At 39.8% G+C, this 23,666-nt stretch overlaps 1 protein-coding gene across 1 annotated transcript; it reads left to right on the forward strand.

Annotated features, from left to right (window-relative positions):
• The first annotated feature begins 2,339 nt into the window (after positions 1-2,339).
• ebna1bp2 (EBNA1 binding protein 2) lies at positions 2,340-22,416 on the forward strand. Its single transcript, XM_043699164.1, has 9 exons — positions 2,340-2,561; positions 8,251-8,334; positions 9,654-9,826; positions 12,466-12,589; positions 13,423-13,512; positions 18,805-18,880; positions 19,066-19,171; positions 19,891-20,059; positions 21,963-22,416. Exons 1-9 carry the CDS (start codon positions 2,355-2,357, stop codon positions 22,011-22,013), a joined length of 1,080 nt encoding a protein of 359 aa, XP_043555099.1. The 5' UTR covers positions 2,340-2,354; the 3' UTR covers positions 22,014-22,416.
• The last annotated feature ends 1,250 nt before the right edge of the window (positions 22,417-23,666 follow it).

Below are 23,666 nucleotides of genomic sequence, written 5' to 3' on the forward strand. Positions count from 1 at the left end.
AGACTTGTCCGACCTGCCCAGCTCCTTTTCCACCTATCCACTCCACCCTCTCCTCCCTGACCTATTACCTTCATCTCCTCCCCCAATGACCTATTGTACTCTATGCTACTCTATCCCCACTCCCACCCTTCTCTAGCTTATCTCTCCACGCTTCAGGCTCTCTGCCTTTATTCCTGATGAAGGGCTTTGCCTGTCCTCGGATGCTGCCTGAATTGCTGTGCTCTTCCAGCACCACTGATCCAGAATCCTGCTTCGGGCAACTGTGTGGAGTTTGCATGTTCTCCCCATATCTGTGTGGGTTTCCTCTGGGTGCTCCGGTTTCCTCCTACAATCCAAAGATGTGCAGGTTGGGTGAATTGGCAATGCTAAATTGCTCGTAGTGTTCAGGGATTTGTAGGTTAGGTGTATTAGTCTGGGGTAAACGTAGGGGAATGGGTCTGGATGGGTTACTCTTCGGAGGGTCGGTGTAGATTTGTTGGGATTCTATATCAATTCACCTAACCTGCACAAGTTTGAGCTGTGGGAGGAAACTGGAGCGCCCGGAGGAAATCCATGCAGATACAAACTTCAGACAGTCACCCAATGCTGGAATCGTATCCGAGTCCCTGGTGCTGTGAGGCAGTGGTGCTAACCACTGAGCCACCGTGCTGCCCATGCTGACTGAATACTGCCTAGATATCAAGAGCAGTCACCCTCATTTCCACTCAAGTTCAGCTCTTTTCTGCATGTTGGAACCGGGGATGGGGAGTCCAATGAAGTCAGAAACTGAATGACCTTGGCAGAACTCAATTCAGTGAGGATTTTATTACTGAACAAGTGGCGCTTAATATCATTGAGAAAAATCCCTTCCATCTCTTTGCTGATGATCGAGAATAGATTGATGGGGCAGTAACTGGTGAAGTTGAATTTGACCTGCCTTTTCTGCTCCAGACATATGAGAGGAATTTTCTATTTTCTGGGGAAACACTAGTACGTGGCTCTACTAGAACAGGAGAATGTGAGGACTGCAGATGGTGGAGAGTTGTATAGCCTCAAAAAGCCTGGCACTGGAAAAGTACAGCAGGTCAGAAACCGCCCAAGGTGCAGGACAGTCAATATTTTTGGTGTAAGCCCTTCATCATGAACGATGAAGAGCTGATTAAGGGCTTATGCCGAAAACGTCAGCTCTCTTGCTCCTCAGATGCTGCCTGACCTGCTGTACTTTTCCGGGGCCAGGCCTTTTGACGCTATACTAGAACAACTTGACATGGTTCAATTTTTAATTCTGGAGCACTAGTTTGCAGTATTACTACTGGTATGTTGCCAGGCTCCATAGACTTTGCAATATCCTGTACGTTCAGTAGTGTTTTGGTATCATGTGAAATGAATCACATTAACTGAAGACTGACATCTGTGATCTGAGAATTAATAAAGAGTCGAGATGTATTGACCACAACAATTATGACTGAAGATTGATGCAAATGTTTTTGCCATATCTTTTGCATTGAGGTTCTGAGCTCTCTCTTCATTGAAGAGGAGGTAAAGACATTCCAAATCTCATTAGTTGTTTATTGAATGTGGCTGGACCCTAGAGCTTAGGTCTGATCATGGGATTGTATAGTTTTGAATGTTGCTTGCTGTTTCCACTGTTTTGTCATGGAGATCGTCCTCTCCACCAGGTTGAAACCTCATTTTTAGATCCGCATGGTACTACTGGAATCCCATTTGTTGAGTCTCGTCTTAAAAAACACTTCCTGTCCTCCATGCTGCCGCAAATCTTACCTTTAGGATCAAATTACTGCAGATGCTGGAAATTTAAATGCAATTTTTTTTCATTGCACAATACCCCCCCCCCCCCCAAAAAAAATTTTATCCTCTGACTTTTTCCAGATGGTGAAATTATCTGATCTGATTTATTTTCATTTCAGATTCCCAGCATTTACCCAAAAAGTCAGTATAGTCTCTCTTATGTTGCTGATCACTCATTAGCTGACTGAAGATGGTTTAAATCTTTGAGGAGAAAGTGAGGACTGCAGATGCTGGAGATCAGAACTGAAAATGTGTTGCTGGAAAAGCGCAGCAGGTCAGGCAGCATCCAGGGAACAGGAGAATCGACGTTTCGGGCATAAGCCCTTCTTCAGGAAAACCTGAGGGTCATTGTGTCTCAGAAGAGCAGAGAGTTTGAGAAGGAGGGTCCTCCATTGCAACCTCAGCTGGTGCTGGAATTGAGCCCACGCTACTGGCATCACTGTGCACTGCAGACTAGACTGCAGGCAAATGACCTTCTAACACGCACAGTAGTACTTTGAATCTACAATCTATTTCTGAAAACTCCTGAGCCACAGTTAGAATCATCTGGATAAATAAATTAACTGATGTCCCAGCAGTCTGTGTGTGAGAGAGAGAGAGAGAGAGTGTGTTCACGGCCGGAACTGTGTGCGTGGTTCTTTGTTCTGAGCGGACGGGAGTTACCTGTGCACCGGGGGAAACAGTTTCTGCTCGGATCCCGGACGCGAGGCGGCGGTAGCAGCATGGCCCAGGATCCAGAATCTGCGTCCGACACTGAGGACTCCGACTTGGAGGTTAGTGTGTTACCCAGAACTTCAGGCATCGCTCCTATGGCGGCAGCGGCGGTGCTCAGGGCGAGGGTCCCGGGAGGGAGGGATTCGGTGAAAATAATTTAAAGGCCTATCTTGTCTGCTCTGTGCCAGACTTTCTGATATCAGTAACTACAGACGGTGGAATGGAGGTTCCTCATACCCAAAGAATTAAGAGGTTTTGTTTTTTTAAAAAAAGGAATTAACACGTGGGCTTTTGGTGTTGCTGGCTGGACCGACCTTTATTGCTCGTCCCTAGTTGCCCTTGAGAAGGTGGTGGTGGTGGTGATGGTGATGAGCTGTTTTCTTAACACTGCAGTCCATCTGCTGTGGGTTGACTCACAATGTCCTCAGGGACCGAATTCGAGGATCTTGATCCAGTCACAGTGACGGGAAGTTAACGTAGAGTCATAGAGATGTACAGCATGGAAACAGACCCTTCGATCCAACCCAATCTAGTCCCACCTGCCAGCACCCGGCCCATATCCCTCCAAACGCTTCCTATTCACATACCCATCCAAATGCCTTTTTAAATGTTGCAATTGTACCAGCCTCCACCACATTCTCTGGCAGCTCATTCTATACATGTACCACCCTCTGCGTGAAAAAGTTGCCCCTTAGGTCTCTTTTATATCTTTCCCCTCTCACTCTAAACCAATGCCCTCTAGTTCTGGACTCCCCGACCCCAGGGAAAAGACTTTGTCTATTTACCTATCCATGCCCCTCATAATTTTGTAAACCTCTGTAAGGTCACCCTTCAGCTTCTGATGCTCCAGGGAAAACAGCCCCAGCCTGATCAGCCTCTCCCTGTGGCTCAGATCCTCCAAGCCTGGCAACATCCTTGTAAATCTTTTCTGAACCCTTTCAAGTTTCACAACATCTTTCCGATAGGAAGGAGACCAGAATTGCACGCAATATTCCAACAGTGCCTAACCAATGTCCCGTACAGCCACAACATGACCTCTCAACTCCTGTACTCAATACTCTGACCAATAAAGGAAAGCATACCAAACATGTTTCCAAGTCAGGATGGTGAGTGGCTTGGAGGGAAACTTTAAGTTGATAGTATTCGCATGTACCTGCTACCTTATCCTTTTTGATGAAAGTGGTTGTGTGTTTGCAAGGTGTTGCCTGTGGATCTTTGAATTTCTGCAGTGTATCTGTAGATAATGCACAGTGCTGCTACTGTGTGTCGGTAGTGAAGGGAGTGAATGTAGGCATAGGGGAGTGAGGAGGTGAGTAACTTGCCACAGTATTCCTTGCCTCTGACTGTATTTATGTGGCAAGTCCAGTTGAGTTCATAATCAGCAGTAACCCCAGTATATTGATAGTGGAGGATTCAGTAGTAACACTATTTGAATGTCAAAGGGTGGTGATTAGATTGTCCCTGCCTGGCATTGATATTTACTGCTTGTCAGCCCAAACCTAAATATTGTCCAGATTTTGTTGTGTTTGAACATGGATTACTTTAGTATCTGAGGAGTCTCAAGTAGTCCTGAACATTTTGCCAATGATTGCACACTTTCCACCTTCTAACCTTTAGAGTCATAGAGATGTACAGCACGGAAACAGACCCTTTGGTCCAACTTGTCCATGCCAACCAGATATCCCAACCCAATCTTGTCCCACCTGCCAATATCTCTCCAAACCTTCCTATTCATATACCCATCCAGATGCCTTTTAAATGTTGCAATTGTACCAGTCTCTACCACTTTCTCTGGCAGCTCATTCCATGCATGCACCACCCTCTGCATGAAAATGTTGCCCCTTCGGTCTTTTTTATATCCTCCCCTTTCACCCTAAACCTCTACTCTCTAGTTCTGGACTCCCCAACCCCAGGGAAAAGACCTTGTCTGTTTACCCTATCCATGCCCCTCATGATTTTATAAACCTCAATAAGGTCACCCCTGAGCCTCTGACTCTGCAGGGAAAACAGTCCCAGCCTATTAAACCTCTTCTTATAGCTCATTCTCCAATCCTGGCAACATCCTTGTAAATCTTTTCTGAACCATTTCAAGTTTCACAACATCTTTCCAATAGGAAGGAGACCAGAATTGCACGCAATATTCCAAAAGTGGCCTAACCAATGTCCTGTACAGCCGCTACATGATCTCCAAACTCCTGTACTCAATACTCTGACCAATAAAGGAAAACATGCCAAACGCCTTCTTCACTATCCTGTCTACCTGCGACTCTACTTTCAAGGAGCTATGAACCTACATTCTAAGGTCTCTTTGTTCAGCAACACTCCCTAGGACCTTACCGTTAAGTGTATAAGTCCTACTAAGATTTGCTTTCCCAAAATGCAGCACCTCGCATTTATCTAAATTAGACTCGATCAGACACTTCTCAGCCCATTGGCTGACGGAGGGAAGGTCATGATGAAACAGCTGACGCTTGTTGAGCCTTTGAGAAGAGAGGTTGAGAAGGTGAGTCCTCCATGGGAATCTTAGCTGGTATAGGAATTGAACCCACGCTATTGACATCATTGTGCACTGGAAACCAACTGACCACCTTACATCAACATAAAACACAGAACAGTGCAGCAGAGGATTGGGCCCTTTGGTCCGCAGTGTTATGCCAAACATGATGCCAGATTAAACTAATCCCTTCTCCCTGTTCTTGGTCTATATATCTCCATTCCTTGCATATTCATGTGTTTGTCCATAAGTCCCATAAACATCTCTCCACCACCACTCTGGCAGCATGTACATTTCAATTGGATCCCCTCTTGTCCTTTTAAACTCTGGTGAATACAGAACCAGTAGTACCAAACTCTCCATATAGGACAGTGTTGCTGTATTCAGTATCAGCCCAGTAAATCTCTGCTATAATCTCTTTTAGGTGATGAGACGCAATACTCCAGGTCCTGTTTCACTTGAGCCCTGCAATAAGATATCCCTCCTTCTGAACTCAAAGCTTCTTGTAATAGTGGCCAATACACCATCTGTCTTCCTAATTGCTTGCTGCACCTTGCTATTATAATTGGTTTTTCCAAGGATACCCAGATCTTTTTGTGCATCTACATTTCCCAATTTTTCACCATTTTAAATAAAGGTCTTTGTTTTTTTTTACACACCAAAAAGTATAACTTCACATTTAGTCACATTGTACTGTATGTACCTGCGATGTGTTTAAATGATCTTGAAGCTTCCTTGCATTCTTACCTTCAAAACTTTCTTTCCCACCCAGTTTTGTGTCGTAAGTGGTTGGGAAGTAGGGGGTAATCACGGATAGATCCCTGGTACCCATAGGAGGTAACGGGTCAAGGAGAGAAACTGTTTCAAGTAGCTTTTCTGGATAGGATCAGATCAGATTATTGTTGCACTTCAGCCCCAAGGAGGGGAGTGTTAAATTGTAGAAAACTTGAGTAAATGCATTGTTAATCACTGTTGCAAATTCTTCAGTATTGATTTAATCTCGTACTTGAGCTTTATTTTTGAATTTGTACTGTGTGCCTGCTTTATTTTCTGTACTGAAGTTATTTTCTTTGGGGTAGAATAAATAAGATAGTAGAAATAGTCACATCTGGCAGTGTTTGTGTTGGAATCAACAGTCAATAGTTTAGGGCGATCATCAGAACTGCAATGTCATTGATCTGAAATGTCAACTCTCCTTTCTTCACAGATGCTACGAGACAACTTGAATATTTCCAACATTTTCTGATTTATTTCAGATTCTCAGAATTTGCAGTATTTCACTTTGGTATTAATATGTTGGAGTTGTATTTGAACAGGGTGTAATAGCAAAATAAACATCAGAATATCGGTAATTGATGAGAGAAATGGGCTTCATTAGTAATTCCAAACTGCTTTATCACATAATTTGGAACTGCAGAAATGGTTTAGTCTTAAATTCCAGTTCATGGTATCGGATGTAATGTGTTGAGGTGGATAGAGAATTGGTTGGCACACAGGAAGCTTGAGAGTTGGAATAAATAGATCCTTTACAAAGTGGCAGGCAGTGTTGAGAGGGGGTACCATAGGGTTCAGTGCTGGGACCCCGGCTGTTCACAATGTACATTAACAATTTGGACAAAGGAACTGAATGTTATATCTCCAAACTTGCAGGCTCTGCTAAGCTGGATGGCAGTGTGTGCTGTGAAGAGGATGCTAAGAGGCTGCAGGGTGATTTGTACACACTGGCTGACAGGGCAAATACTTGGCAGATGCAATATAATGTGAATAAATGTGAGGTTATCCAATTTGGCAAAAATAGGAAGACAGATTATTATCTGAATGGTGGCAATTCTGAAAAAGCTGAGCTGCAGCGAGACCTGGGTATCATGGTAGAACAGTCACTGAAGGTTGGCATGCAGGTCCAACAAGCCTTGAGGAAAGCTAATGGATGCTGGCCTTTGTAGCGGGACGATTTACATATAGGAGTAGGGATGTTTTGTTGCAGTTATACAGGGCCTTGGTGAGGCCACACCTTGAGTATCGTGTGCAGTTTTGGTCTCCTAGTCTGAAGGACATTCTTGCTATTGAGGGAGCCCAGTGAAGGTACACCAGACTGATTCCCAGGATGGCAGAACTGACATATAAAGACTGGATCAACTGGGCTTGTACTCACTGGAACTTGGAAAAATGATGGGGGGATTCTCATAGAAACATATGAAATCCTCGTGAGACTGGACAGACTAGATGCGGGAAGAATATCCCCTATGCTGGGATAGTCCAGAACTAGGGCTCACAGTCTAAGAATAAGGAGCAAGTCATTCAGGACTGCAATGATGAAGAATTTCTTCACTCTGAGTTGTGAACTTGTGGAAGTTCTACCATAGAAAGCTGTTGGGGCTAGTTCAAGAGGGAGCTGGACGTGACGTTTGCAGCTAAAGTGATCAAGAGGTATGGAGAGAAAGCAGGAACGGGATACTGAAATTGCATGTTCAGCCATGATAGTATTGAATGGTGGTGAAGACTTGAAAAGCTGAATGACTTACTCCTGCAACTATTTTCTATGTTTCATAGCTACATACCACTAGTTTCTCATGGGTTATTTGGTAAAAGGATGATTGAAACTAAAGCTAGTTAATTAATAACTTGTCAAATGTTACTTATGTATTTTCGTCTCTTTAAAATGCTTTTTCTGTGAGGATTTGTTGTGAAAATAATTTAAGTATTCATCACAAAAGCACCATAGCGCTTGTCCAAAAGTAAATCCACAGCTTTATCTCCTATGATGGATCAGTTTAAGAAATAAAATAAATCATCTGGAGTTTAAGAACCTGGTGACCAATGGTTATTTTTACTTTAAAACAATTCGCAAGTTCTAGTGATTAAAGTATGCAATTGGAATCCTCGTTTAGATAGTCATTTACAGGACCTGACATGGTAGGTGATTTGATGATGGTGCACTTTGCATCAAAGCAAATGAGCAATCTGAGTAATTGTCTTTAGCTTGACTCCAAAAAGGGACAACCAAATATGGCATTGCACTAATTCAAATAGTAAACTTTTTGTCCAAGTTTAGAAGATGCCTTTCAAACCTTCTTGAGTTTGTGTGTGCTTCTTCACTGAGTAAATCAGATGCAGAAGAATGGAAACAAATTTATAATTCATGAAACTTTTGTCAGTTAGCAGAATCTTTTTATCTTGGTCCTATTTCATATTCTGATGTAAAGCACTCAGGCTTTTCTTTAACCAGTTACATTTAATTTTTCATTTTATTACAGCTTCAAGATGCATTTTCAAAAGGTTTTCTCAAACCTGGATTGAATGTGGTGGAGGAAGCAAAGAAACGATATGTCAACAACGTGGTGAGATTTTTTTTCTTTTACCTTTAATCTCTAAGTATGATCTAAGTATATTGGAGAAGATTGAATATCTGTTTGCCAACGGTGTTTACCCTAAGCTAGTTGAAAAAACATTCCTAACACACGGATGTTGTACAACTCGGTGCAAAACTGATTCAGTCAATCTCAAACGAGCTTTGAATCCACGTTTGTGTTAGTGTAATGAACTTTATAAATTTTGAACTGGAAGCTTCTGAAGCAGTAATTCAGTCCTAATCCTGTTGCAATTGTTTTGAAACATGCGCTTGAATAAGCGCAGTTATTCTCCTTGCTACAAATTTAGTTGCCAGAGTCTGAAAGGACTGAAGGGTTTTTTTTAGATCATTTATTGTCTATCTCTGGTTGTCCTCTAGTGCTGAACTGAATGGCTTACTAGGATATTTCAGTGGGCAGTTAAGAATCAACTATATTGGAGTGAGTCACATGTAGACCAGACCAGGTATGAATGGCAGTTTCTGTCATATAGGACATCAGTGAACCAGAAGGGTTTTTAATGACAATTGACAGTGGTTATCATGGTTTGAACTAGATTTTTAATTCCAGATTTTCATTGAATTCAGATTTTCCTATCTGCTGTGTTGGGATTTGAACCCAGAACATTACCTGGATCTCTGCATTACTAGTCTAGTGACAATACCATTAAGCCATCACCACCAAAGTGTCTTAAATCTATTATAATAACTAGATCTTTGAGTATTGACAAATCTTCTGCTGAAAAGAGTGTCAAACTGTCCAAGCTTGTTAAGTTGTCCAGCATCGGTTTTACTTATTTCCTATTGAACCGGATTGATGTTGCAGCAAGTAATGTATATACACTAGCATTTGAAAGAGCTTGCTGATAAAAATGAGAAAACACTGGATTCATTTCATCATCTTCAAGAAGTGGGTTGCTGTTAAGTTTTATTCTTCCCTCAGATGCCTCTTCCGTCATTTTATTTTCTAACTCCCCAAACAGAAACAATGCGAGTATCTGCTTTCTCCTTGGTTATACCAAGGTTATGACAAAATAATGCTGAGGAATGTTTCAGCCAATGTAAAAACTCTTTCATAGAAAAGATTAGTTAACTTAGCTTACAGCTACTGCATTTTATGGAGTTAAAGCAATTGATGCAAAACTTATAGTAGTTCTAATAAAATTGAATTTGATGCCATGTTATAACTGGAGAATATTGCCATTCAGAGTATGGGTTCAGAAATGTTAGAGGCTTCCCTTTCTATGTGAAGCTGGTTAATGTGTCCCTGAAATACTGTTGTGATCATATACTTTTTTTTTGGAACTTCAGGTGGGTTTGGAACAATGTTTGGAAGAATTCAAGAAAAACATTGAATGGATTGAGAGGCTTGACATGACAAATGGCCCAGCTGCTGACATCATAGCATTGACTGAAGGGAAATCAGTGTCACAGGAACGTTCAGATATTGATCCAGATGATGACTTCCAACGTGAGATGTACTTGTAGGTACAAGATTTAACAGTTCGTTTCCACCTTTTAAGGGATATGTATACATCTATAAGAAGCTTAGCTTACAGAGCATTTAAAATAAAAGTAAAGGCTAGAAGTATACAATGTTGGTTGTCTTTTTTCACTTAAAATTTCTTTTTCTCATTTAATACAAGTGTTTTAAACAAAGTTTTTAGTTTTCATTGCAGCTTTATTGCAATAATTTGGCACATTAATTCCAGCTTGCAAGTTAGGCTCCTTTAAATTCAAAGTATTACCTTTATGGGCTCAAAGTACCTCTTCCTGAATGGTGTAATTTGACATTGTGCAAGTCATCACTCAGTTGGTCACACTTTCACATCTGAATCAGAAGATTGGTAATTCCTAGTCCTCCCCCCAGAGATTTAAGAATACAAATCTAGGCCACCAGACTGCTGCAGTATTGAGGGAGTGCTGAACTATCAGGGACTTGCTGCTTTTCCAGTGTAAACTGGGTCCAGATCCACACTCTGAGGTAAAGGATTCTGGGGCAATATTTCAAAGAATGGCAATGGAGTTATACATGATGTCTGGCAAACATTTAGCTTTGATTTAAATTCATTTAAAAATTATCCAATTATTGTTGCATTACTGTTTGTGGGAGTTTACTATGTGCATGTCTGCAGCTGTATTTTCTACAGGGCACACTTTTTTTGTTTTAAATTTTAAGGCTTCTCTTTGATTTTCAGGACCTCTTTTGATTTTTTGAAGGCTACTTTGTCTTTATTCTCACTATCTCCCTTTATTGGGTAATGCTGTCAATTACAAACAATATTTTCTCTATTCCTGCAGAAGCAGAATTGATCAATATCAACTATCCATTTTACAGATGAAAGCACTGAATGCCAAAACACAGTATTTAAATTGGCACATTAGGCATAAATTAACATCAAAATTTATTTTTCAGAATAACTGACATACACTTCTACACAGTATTAAATCACCTTTAAACACACCATCCAGATTTGATAAGGTCACACCAACACTTTTTTGTATGACATTTTCGAAGTTGGATTATTTAAACCAGGCAGTTGTTATCCTTTTTGCTGCATCTCCTATTTAATTTGTGACAGCTAACAGTGTTTATTACAATCCACTACACTTTTCTTCCTCAGAGTAGCTCCTGAACACTTGCAGGTTTAAACTAGAGATACCATGTTTATTTGCAAGTAATATGCTACTCCAGTTACGTGGAGTTTTCTTAGTTCCTAGTTACTTTGATTATTTCATTGTTGATGGAATTGCATCTGTTCTCTTCCTTGCAGCCTCCCTCTTTCTGCTGCTCCATCTCTCTCCCCTACAATTGCACTTCCCTCTCTCTTCATGTCCCATGCAAATCCTTCTGCTCTCTTCATGCCCCTGTCACTTGCTGCCTCTCCCTCTTTTACCCTTTACTCCTCTGGGAAAAAGGCCATCTCGGCAAAATGGGTGCTGCCAGCTCACTACCTCACCTTTGGCAAAAAGGCCACACGTGGCCTTTGCTCTGTAGTGTGACCTTAGCAAGACATCTTCTAGCTGTTGGACTGTTGTGTTCCCAGCACCACATCCTAGCTGGAGAACTCTGTTCCTGGCTCCAATTACATCTTAGCCTCCAGCATCTGCTCCTCAGTGACTCTTACTGGTAGCTCCGGCTTTCCTGCACCTCCAATCACACCTTTTTTTTCTCTTTTTCACTTTGTTGCTGACAAGTTCATTATTTCCTTCCATTTAACAATCCTTCTCCAATTAGTTGGCCCTGTGAGCAAATTTTCACAGGAACTTTTGCGGTATTTGGGCATTCACCTGCTATTTGTTTTGAGTGCTGATTTCCTAAATTAAAAGATTGAATACATCAGTTAATTGTAAAACACTTTGGATACCCTGAGGTATCAAAAAAGTATATGATCACAACAGTATTTCAGGGTGCTACGTGAATCCAAGTGTTTTCTATTTGTCTTATTTCTTATTCCACTGTGTTGAATTTCTGAGAAATACAAATGTTTTCTGTACATGTTACCTACCATAAAGAGCTATTATATGTTTACATACACACTTTTTGTCAAGCTGTTGTATATGTATACAGTTCACAATGCTTTTCAGAGTGGAAAGATTCTACTGTTCAAATGACTAAAGCTTTCGTTGGCAGGAAAACACCTTACATTGAAGCTGTTTTGTTTAGTTTTTGTCCTGAGTCCCATTTTGCAGATGGAACAGATGTTCTGTTTAGCTGGAGGCTCAGTTGGTGACTAATTTTATTCAATGAGGTATACCACCATTGGCCTTTATCCATATTATTTCCAAAGGAGGCTATGTAGCATTATATTGTGGTGTGGAAGGTGTGCAGTTAAACTCTGATGTTATTTTAAGAAACAATGGAGGGGTGATGAGGAAAGATAAATAGTATATTAATGGGTTATCTTGTCAGGTACCTAGGCTTCTTGCTCCCCTTCAAATCCGGTTAATTTTTAACATCAATTTGGAATTAAATATCAAGATTTGTGTGTCTTTACATGTCATGTCTTGAAATGAATTGCAACCATTTCAAGGTAGATATTCTTCCATTTCCAGTGCAGCTTCTTACAAGCTGAAATTACAATGTCTTTGATTTTCTGTAATAATTTCCTTTCTTGTTCAGTTACCGTCAAGCACAGGCAACAGTCTTAGATGCATTGCCTCAGCTAAACCAACAAAAGATTCCAACAAAAAGACCGGATGACTACTTTGCTGAGATGGCCAAATCAGATAATCAAATGCATAAGGTGGGTGACTACCAGTCTGTCACTTAATATAGCAATATTTTAGTTTGAACTAAACATGGAGTTAACATGGAAAACTGTTATATGATTTCTTAGTAAGTGCTTGATGTAAATCTAAGATATTGTTTCAAAGCAAACAATTGGACCTGAAGTCTTAGACATGGAAGACGAAAAGTGGTAGAAAATGTTTAATCCTCAAATGTGCTTTGTGGCATTTTCAACCACACAATATTTGAAATCTATTCATTTGGTTGATCAGTTTATCATTCCGACCATAAGAAAATAACATTGATGCTTGGAAGTGGGTTGGCGATATTTTTATTTGTATTTTAAGACAGGTAGAGATTTTCTTGATCCTGGTTCATTGAATGATTTTTGAGTGTTCTCAGATACACATTGTAGGTGGAGAATCTTGCGTTGTTTAATCAATTGGTTTCAGTTTCACGACCAAATCGGAGAATTATAAGATCCAGTGTGGGGCTGGAACTTAAGTATATAAATTAAGTTGGGGTTTCAAAATGTTAATAAGATCATAGATATTTATCCTTTCAAGCTAACAAGCAGAGATACTAACAATGTGGTCAGTAGTTTAAGTGAATGTTGATATTCTATATCGTACAACTGTTTTGGGGGGAAGAAAAAGGTATTCAACTTTTCAAGAGTTTTGACCTGCATTCTTTCCTAAAAACATAATTGAAAACAAATTAACTGGCTGCTCAGTTATTTGGAGCATATTTGCCTACATAGCATGGAGGGCACATTTGAGCTGTTTACTACAGTTATTTCCATTTGCTGTAATAAGATCCCATGTTTAATTTCTTTCACTGTTTTGCTAGATTCGAGAAAAAATTTTATCAAAGCAGATCTCCATGGAAAAGTCTGAAAAGGCTAAACAGCTTCGAGCATTGCGAAAATATGGCAAAAAGGTAATTCTTTTTTGTCCATTTGAACATGTATGTGTAAGATTTTTATCTTCAAAACGAATATGTTAATTCATGATTCCTGACTTATTGAGGATTTCTGCTGAAAGGCGTTTGCCTGAAACGTTGATTTTCCTGCTCCTCAGATCCTGACCTGCTGTGCTTTTCCAGTACTGCTCTAACCTTGACTCTAATGTCCAGCTTCTGCAGTACTCACTTTCGCCTTATTCTGAGGATGTCAGTAGTCTTAGTTTTGGTCTTATTTCTCGATTTGCTGTTGTGATACTGCAAATGAACCTAATGTTTGAAATGCAAAATCGAGGTTCCTAGTTTGCATAGTACCTCAAATTGTTGTATTATGTTTGCAACATAAAAACCGATATTAGTTATTTGTTGAACAACAGCAATATTGTAGCTATTTACAAAAGATAAGCAGTAGGAGCAGGAATAAGCAATTAAGTCCTTTAGAGCCTGCTCTATCTTTCAGAAAGATTATGGCTATTCTGATATTGGGCTCAACTCCATTTTACTGCCTTTTCCCAATAATTTTAAAGTGTCCGATAGTTTAAAAGATCTGTCTGAATTATGTTCTGGCTATTTATTCCAACAAATTTCTCTACAGATACATTAAAAATTGTTCCATGTTTTAAATTTATTGAATGACTTTCTCATTGCAATTACTCAGTAGTTCCTTTCAATTGGAAAGCACAATAGACTTTAATGCCTCTGGCTCATGGATTTGAATCTCTGTCTGTCTGTTTCACACTGGTAGGAAAAAAAACACATCATCAAGCAGTACATTTAACAAGAGGGCAACTGATCTGATACTGTAAATATAGCCATAAGTGTGGTGATATTAAAACAGGATGGATACTTTCATGTTTGGATATACAGGTCGTTCTGCTATTAATGCAAATTTGCTATAACACGATTGAATTGGGGACACTGTTTCTAAAGTGCGAATTTTGTGAAGTGTGTATTGGTTATAACAATTCCAACCCCACTAGTTTAAATGATGTTGCTATTACACTATTTTCTTATAACACGGAATTGCATGAGAATGGAACTACAATGTTATAGCAGCACTGACTGTATAAAAATAAAAATCTCCCAGCAATAGCTGATGCCTTTTGAAATAATATGCCATAAAACCAGCTGCCGGCCGGTAGTTGATCCAAGTGGTAGTTCTTTGTATGTGTGTGCCATCACAGTGATTGTCGGCCCACCATTCAATTACAGACTATCAGAGTGAATTCTGATCCTGTCCTACCCAGCATTCACACAAATATACTTTCCAAAAGGTGTCTTAAAAGATAATCAGAGTTCCTGATGTGCTTTGTTTCCAACACACTCTCCGGAACTTTAGATTCAAGTTTTGTTCGTGTTTATGCTGTTAACAACTCTTTTTACAAGCATATTTCAATTATGAGAACATGGGGTATTTTTTGAAGACATCTCTAATTGTTGGTATCAGCTAATAGCGTAGTGAAAAATGAAAGTAAAAACTAATGGGAAGAGAAGTAAGCTGTTTATTTTGATATCGAAACATAATACCAGGAAAGGTAATAAAACTAGCAAAATGTTGTACGGAACAGTTTTAGAAATTGCAGTTTACAAGCTATTGATATTGTAGAAACCACATATATTTAAAGTTAATACAAATTTAAGTTCTTATCAAATGGTTGCAGCTCCTTTTAGATGTCACAAAAATGGTTAAGCAGTATAAGGACTTCGGAGTTGAGTGATGCAGGATAGGTTATTGGATAGGAAGCAGGAATAAAGGGGTAACAGACAATTTCAAGATTGTCGCCTGTAACTGGTAGAATGCTGAAAAGATCTGTGCTGGGGCCACAGTGATTTACAATATATACTAATCACATGGATTAAAAAGTCCAAGATTAATTATCTAGGTTTGCGGACAATACAAATCTCAGTGGGAATGTAAACTGGAAACTTCAGTTTTAAAGAGATAGAAACCAGTTAAGTGATTGCTCAGCAAGGTGACAGATGAAGTATAATGTGGGAACTGAGAGGTTATTCACTTCGGCAGTAAGAAAAAGGGAACTTATTTTAGAAGTTACATGCCTTTTAACTCTGGTCACAAATTTAACATGCTGGTACAGCAAGCAATTAAACAAAGAAAAGTTACAGCCCAGGAACAGGTCCTTCAGCCCTCCAAGCCTGAGCTGATCCAAATCCACTATCTAAACCTATTGCCCAGTTCCTAAGCATCTATATCCCTCTGCTCCCCACCTACTCATGCATCTGTCCAGATGCATCTTAAATAAATCTACCGTGCCTGCCTCTACTACCTCTGCTGGCAACGCCTTCCAGACACCTGCCACCTTCTCTGTAAAGTACTTTGCATGTGTATCCCCCTTTAAACTTTTCACCTGTCACCTTGAATGCATGACCTCTCGTTATTGAATCTCTCACCCTGGGGAAAAAGCTTATCTCTATCCACCCTGTCTATACTCTTCATGATTTTGTAGATCTCGATCAGGTCCCCCCATAATCTTTTTTTTTCTTCTAATGAAAATAATCCTAACCTACTGAACCTCTTTTCATAGCTAGCACCTTCCATACCAGGCAACTTCCTCGTAAACCTTCTCTGCACCCTCTCCAAAGCATCCACATCCTTTTGGTAATGTGGCTATTAGAACTGTATACCATATTCTAAATGCGACTGAACCAAAGTCTTGGTACAATTTTAACATGACCTGCCAGCTGTTATACTCAATACCCCGTCCGATGAATACTTCTTGACTACTCTATCCACCTGTGCAGCCACCTTCAAGGTACAATGGACCTGAACTCCCAGATCTCTCTGCTCACCAACTTTTCCCAAGGTTCTTCCATTTACACTATAGTTCACTGTAGAATTAGACTTCCCAAAATGCGTCACCTCACATTTGCCTATATTGACCTCCATCTGCCACTTCTCCGCCCAACTCTCCAGTCTAACTATATTCTCCTATATTCTTTGACAGTTGCCTATGCTTTCTGTTACTCCACCAATCTTCATGTCATCTGCAAACATACTGTTTAGACCAATAATGCCCTCTTCCAGATCTTCTATGTCTATCACAATCAACAATTGTGGGCGGCACGGTGGCACAGTGGTTAGCACTGCTGCCTCACAGCGCCTGAGACCCGGGTTCAATTCCCGCCTCAGGCGACTGACTGTGTGGAGTTTGCACGTTCTCCCCGTGTCTGCGTGGGTTTCCTCCGGGTGCTCCGGTTTCCTCCCACAGTCCAAAGATGTGCAGGGTCAGGTGAATTGGCCATACTAAATTGCCCGTAGTGTTAGGTAAGGGGTAAATGTAGGGGTATGGGTGGGTTTCGCTTCGGCGGGTCGGTGTGGACTTGTTGGGCCGAAGGGCCTGTTTCCAGACTGTAATCTAATCTAATCTAAAAAAATTAAAAAAAAATCTAATCTAATCTAATCTAATCTAATCTAATCTAATTAAAAAAACAGTGGCCCCAGTACTGATCCCTGTGGAACACCACTGGTCACCTTTCTCCATTTCGAGAAATGCCCTTCAACTACTACTCTGTCTCCTGTTGCTCAACCAGTTCTTTATCCACCTAGCTAGAACACCCTGCACACCATGTGACTTCACTTTCTCCATTAGTTTGCCATGGGGAACCTTATCAAACGCCTTACTAAAGTCCATGTATATGACATCTGCAGCCCTTCATCTGTCAATTTGGTCACTTCCTCAAAGAACTTCAAGTTGGTTCTTTTCTAAATATAAATAGATCTTATCCCTTAGTACTTTCTCCAGCAACTTTCCCACCACTGACGTCAGGCTCACTGGTCTGTAGTTACCCGGAATATCCCTACTACCCTTGTACAGGGGACAACATGAGCAACCCTCCGGCACCTCACCTGTGTTTAAGGATGCTACAAAGATATGTCAGGGCCCCAACTATTTCCTCTTTTGCCTCCCACTGCAAGCTGGAATAGATCCCATCCGGTCCTGGGGATTTGTCCACGTTAATATCCTTTAGGAATTTAATTAGGAAGGTAAAGAATACATAGACTCAAATCCCCTTGGAATAAAAGTCTAAGAATAAGGAAGTCTTGCTGCAATTGTACAAAATTTCGGTGAGGCCAAATCTGGAGTATTATGTGCAGTTATGGATTCCAAATCAAAGGAAAGTATGTTTGCTATGGGGGAATAGCAAAAGTTCACTAAATGGGTACCTGAGATAAGAGGCTCAGTAAATTTCTGGAGTTAAGAAAAATGAGGGGTAGTTTCATTAAAATAAAGTTGTGAAGAACTTGATCACTTAGACTCCATGAAGTTGCTTCCCTTGGCTTGGGGGCCTTAGGAAGGGCAGAATTTCAGGATCGGGGTTTGCTCATTTATGATGAACTTAGGAAAAATCTTCTTAAAAGTCAGAGGGTTGTGGATCCTTGGAATTCTCTACCTCATAGGATTAAAAATGTTACATCCTTGAATATATTCAAGGTCAAAAATCAAGCAACACACAGTTCTAGTCTAACAAGTTTATCTGAAATTGCAAGCTCATCATGAATATATTTAAGGCTGTGATGGATGGAATGTTTGTTTGGTTTCTTCTAGACTTGAGGACTACATGAAGCAGATTGGAAGTTGAGATGTGAAAGAGATTAGTTATGGTCATATTAAAAAGTGGTTCAGGTTTCAGGGCCTCTGGTCTGCTTATGTTGAAAAAGCCATCTTTGTCACAGGTTTGTAATATAAATGCAGCAGTAATATTCCAACTGTCAACAAAAGCTTGATCCTTCTTGATTTGGATTCAAGCTGAAGAAAATTTGACAGCTTCAGAATTCAAGCTCTACTGAAACAAATGTCCATATGTATGAAAAATGGAACAGGTCATTCATGCAAAAGCATCACATGACTCACTTTATTTTATCAAGCTAGAAGTATACTGTTGTCTGCAAAGACCGTTTGAAACTTGTTAATTAATATGGTGGCACAGTGGGCAGCACGGTGGCACAGTGGTTAGCACTAATGCCTCACAGTGCCAGAGACCCGGGTTCAATTCCCGCCTCAGACGACTGACTGTGTGGAGTTTGCACATTCTCCCCGTGTCTGTGTGGGTTTCCTCCGGGTGCTCCGGTTTCCTCCCACAGTCCAAAGATGTGCAGCTCAGGTGAATTGGCCATGCTAAATGTTAGGTAAGGGGTAAATGTAGGGGTGTGGGTGGGTTGCGCTTCGGCGGGTCGGTGTGGACTTGTTGGGCTGAAGGGCCTGTTTCCACACTGGAAGTAATCTAATCTAATCTAATCTAATTTGACCATAGGTTCATACAGAAGTTATACAGCAACGTCAGAAAGAAAAGAAAGCCATGATGACAGCAGTGAAGAAGTACCAGAAAGGTTTGTTCTGAAGTTTACCCATTAAGCCAGAAAATTTGGAGATTGCCATAATTTTAACTGTTTTTTCAGAATCCAGGATATTGGAGCAAATCCAATATATGCAGAGGCATTTTGTTTTGGTGTTTACTCACTCGTAAAAATACAGATGAATGAGATTGTTTGATTCTGCATTTTTCAATCTTCAGGACTCTCTGACAAACTGGATTTCCTTGAGGGTGATAAGGTTTCTTCAAAAACAAAGAAAGAAGGTGGAAAAGGACCAGCAGCTGGAATTAAACAAAACAAGCAAGGGTAAGGGATTATGTTGGATATGAAAGTTCACTGTCTTCAATTTTGTTTTGTTTTTTATTGTTGTTAGATGCAATTAATTACACTTGAAAAGACTGACTGGTAAATTTACATTGTCCACATCTGGAGTGTGTTCTCACAAAGCCATTGAAAAAGATTTTCAAATTTTTTGCAGCCTTCTAGCTGAACTTTGGAAATCAAAAGTCATTGATGCAAGAAACTGCCATTTAGAAGAGGGAAAATGTATGTGTTACATGCAAGGGGCAGAGGCTATGATGTTGTATGACTTTTGTAGTCCACCTTAAATTTCTTGTGTATAGTATCTGCATTAGACTAATGCAACATGAGATATATATATATCAAAGTAGGCAGTTCGAGGTGGTCTTTCATAGGAGGCTTTCGAGCATGCAATTAAGTTCAATAACCCACAAGCTGTTCTCCAGTTAGTATAAGAACTAATGCTTTGTGTTCTGCATGAAGTAGTCCCAGATTTGAGGACACACCTGCATAAAATTGTAGGGCCCAAGGACCTCTGAACTTTTTTTCCTCATACAAGGACGTTCGAGTTCTCTGTGTGGTCTGTTTTAAACAGAAGTGAAAATCCTGTAACTGTAGATAATGGTGTGTATGTATGGTGTTCGCCAGCAGCTATCCAACTTACAGCTCATTTTAAGGGCCTATTAAATTAGTTATTAACAGCCAACTGTTCACTTTGAATTCAGAGTAAATGCAAAGAGGAAATACAAAAACGAGAAGTTTGGTTTTGGAGGAAAGAAGAGAGGCTTAAAGTGGAACACCAAAGCCAGTCATGATGATGTCTCCAGCTTCAGATCAAAAGTTGCTCATTCCAAAAGCAATAGTTTTGGCAAAGGAAGAAAGAAGAATGCAAATGTGAGTATTTTTCAGTTAGTATTACAGTTCCTGCAATGAGATGTTTAAGTTTGACATTGTATTAGTAAGTGAAATTCCAGAATAGGGATATTTGGCAAAAGTAGCTCCTGTTGTTGGCTACTTTTTGATTCATATTAGCTCCTTCATTAGGTGTGGAACCATGTAGCAACATTACCTTTTTTATCTGTTTTGATGTATGCGGTATTTGGACTCTCTCTCAGCAGTAGCAATAGAAAAGTTCATCAGTATTATCAACCATCCATTAAATTTAAAGCCATAACACCCAAGACGAGCAATGATTTCCCAGACATTACAGTATTTAAACTGGCATTAGACCACCGGCATAAAAGAATAGATTTCCAAAGTAATTGACACACATTTGTACATTCAGAACCAACATTCTAACCCCACCAACCAGATTGCTGAGGTCACAGCTAATTCATTTCCACCGCAATTTACAAAGCTAGAAAATTTTAACCACATAATCATTGCTATTCTTGTTGCATCCTAGACCATGGTCTCAGATTTAAGTTTAACAATTGGCACATTGTTCATTGCAAGAACAACCACTGCATTTTTCTCATTTGTGGCTCCTGAACATCTACAGCTATAAGATGAATATTTTTCTTTTATTTTGCAATTGTAAATGAATCTTCCACAGGATTTGGATGCAGCCTCCATGAGTTGTCAGTGTTGTGGAGAGGCTCTCATCTATTTAAAAACCATTGTAACATCTAGTAATAAGCACTAACTTTTCCCAGTCTTCCTGCTGCTATCAGGTATTGAATGGTGGAGCAGAGTCTGAGCTGAATGGCCTAATTTCCCATTCTATGTCTTATGGTCTTCTCTGAGCAACTTCAAATTGGAAACCAAGTTTAAATGCACTGGAGTTTAAATGGAATGTAATCCTTATTGATGGGGTTTATTTCTTTGGGATAGTAAAGTGAACCATATTAGAATTCTGCGAGTTTCTAGACTCGACACCAGAAGTTTAATTAAAACTCCAGTTTTAATTGTAATGAGGAAAGCACTAACCAACTTAAACTCTACCGATGATCATTTGCCTAATGTTGGTAAGACAATTCTTTCCAACCAAACCTTTCCTATGGTGTTTTTGTTCTATAGTCATAGAGATGTACAGCAGTAGTGCAGTAACTTATATTTTGGCACTTTTTTTTAAAAAAGCAGCATTTAAAATGGTAACAGTATTGTACTAAACTGAAGAAAGTGAGGACTGCAGATGCTGGAGATCAGAGCTGAAAAATGTATTGCTGGAAAAGCGCAGCAGGTCAGGCAGCATCCAAGGAGCAGGAGAATCGATGTTTCGGGCATAAGCCTTTCTTCAGTGCTTTTCCAGCGACACATTTTTCTGTACTAAACTGAAGCCCAAGTTACTATCTTCAGTGTGGTAACAGAGAAATCTGAAGAAAAGAAAATATTCAGTAAAGCTACACTTTTTCTCTAACAATTGTGTGTCTTTGGAATTCCCTTCCTCAAAAGGCAATGGATGCAGTCTTTAACTATTGTTAAGATAGTGGGCAATAGATCCTTGATTACCAAGGAGATGAAGGATTATCAGGAGTATAGCATTGAAGTTAAAATTGAATCAGCCGTGATCTTATTGAATGACGTTACAAGCTTGAAGTGGCTGCCTCGTGTTTCTTATTTGTATGTATGTCCTCTTCCCTTTACACTTTGAGTAGTTTATGTTTCTTCTAATTTACAAGAGGTATAATTTTCTTTTTGGAAGGGAAGGGAAGAATGACTTTCTCTCTCTCTCTCTCTCTCTCTCTCTCTCTCTCTCCCTCTTTCTCCCTCTTTCTCCCTCTCTTCTCCCCCCTCCATCTCTTCTCCCCCCTCCATCTCTATCTCTCTATTATAATGTGTCATCTTTAATTTACAGAAGCGCCCTGGCAAGAGGACTAGACAGAAGAAGAAAAACCAGGCACGATAATGAAGTGAAAATAGAAGAATATTGTTATCCTGTTCCTCCACAGTGTGGGGTAGAATGAACTTGGTTTTCCTTTATCATGCTTAGATTTTTCATGAACATATTGAATCTAGCCTCCAGAAGAAAAGAATGTTTTTCATTAATTACAGCGTATTTTGTTAGAACTTGTTTGGTTTGGATGGTATCAAAATCTGGAAACATTGTCTTGTTAAATATTGGACGTGAATATTTTTGGAAATCACTTAAATATAATGGTTCCTCCTTATTACAAGATTTAATTACCTTAATGTAATTTTCAAATTTAAGGATATTAAAAAGTGACATTTTGGTCCTGGAATAAGCTTGTTAAATTGTGATAAATACAGGACTGTTAATGCAAAAATAAATTCTGACATTTTTTTTTCCATCTTCTGGTCTGAGTGCTTACATAAAGTAACTCTGCATTCTCTGCATTCAAAACAAAAGTATTTAAGATATTTGACAATTATTATTTTAGTCAGAAATGTTGTTGTGATTAAATCTGTCAATCCTCAATAAGTAGGATGTCCACAGGAAATTTGATGACAAAAATCACTGCAGTATATATAGATGACCAAAAAAAGTAGGAACTGAGTAATAAACTAGCCACTATTCCATTTGGTTTTACTTTCATTGTAGTGCTTATATTAAAAAAAAAGAAAATTTCTCAGGGACCAAATGTAATGTTCTTTATTTTTCATTTGGTTCTTCTGAATCATGTTTCATTTTCTGTTCACTAGAGTTGTTTCTATTCAAGATAATCTGTTAATTAAAAGAGAGGGTTTGAAAACTCGTAAATGAAGGGAAGAATCACCTTGACTTTTGTTGCAAGCTATATTGTGACACTGGTTTAGCTGAGATTGGCCAACATGTGCAGCGACTCGATTTTAGCCAAATTCACTGATGTTACTGGGAAACACTTTGCCTATTTAGTTGAACAGCTGTCGTACTTCAGTGTGAAAATTATTGATCTTTAGTCAGACGTCTTTGAAATAATCATTGTGCAACTTCTAGATATTTGTCCGATAATTCCAAGTGATTCTGCAACAACTTCAGAGATTGTGCAAGTGTACATTCTTAGCAATGAGACATGGGAGACCTGTCCATTTTCTCTATCCAGAACATGTATGCTTATTGATCATGGAGTTGAACACCCCTTTCTAACTTGAAAATGAAAGGTGCTAGAGATCACAGGGGGTCAGGTAGTAAACATTGAGAAAAAGCAAGTTAACCTTTTGAGCCTAGATGACTCTTCATTTTAAAGGAGAAATTCATCTCACTTCTGCCAAGTCAAAGATCTGGCTATGGGTGCCCACATGGGTCCCAGTTATGCCTGCCTCTTTATAGGGTATGTGGAACAATCCTTGTTCCAGCCCTACACCTGACCCCTCCCACACTTTTGTTTTTGTTCGGTACATCTGTGACCGTTTCAATGCTGCTTCATGCTCCCACCTAGACCTTGTTCATTTTGCCTCCCAATTTCCACCCCACTATAACTTCCACATCATCCATTTCCAACACTTCCTTTCCTTCCCTTGACTTCTTTGTCCCCATTACAGGGAATAAACTGTCCACTGCCATCCACTACAAAGCCACTGACTCCCATAGCTACCTTCACTATAGCTTTTCACACACCTG

Source organism: Chiloscyllium plagiosum, chromosome 11 (assembly GCF_004010195.1).
Source record: "Chiloscyllium plagiosum isolate BGI_BamShark_2017 chromosome 11, ASM401019v2, whole genome shotgun sequence".
Taxonomy (NCBI): Eukaryota; Metazoa; Chordata; class Chondrichthyes; order Orectolobiformes; family Hemiscylliidae; genus Chiloscyllium; species Chiloscyllium plagiosum.

Bases quoted from the DNA above. Each gene is read 5' to 3' on its own strand.
- ebna1bp2 (XM_043699164.1), top strand. From the start codon at position 2,355: ATGTCCCAGCAGTCTGTGTGTGAGAGAGAGAGAGAGAGAGTGTGTTCA. The intron at 2,562-8,250 runs GTTAGTGTGTTA...ATTTTATTACAG, and splicing joins CTGAGGACTCCGACTTGGAG to CTTCAAGATGCATTTTCAAA. The intron at 12,590-13,422 runs GTGGGTGACTAC...CTGTTTTGCTAG, and splicing joins CAGATAATCAAATGCATAAG to ATTCGAGAAAAAATTTTATC.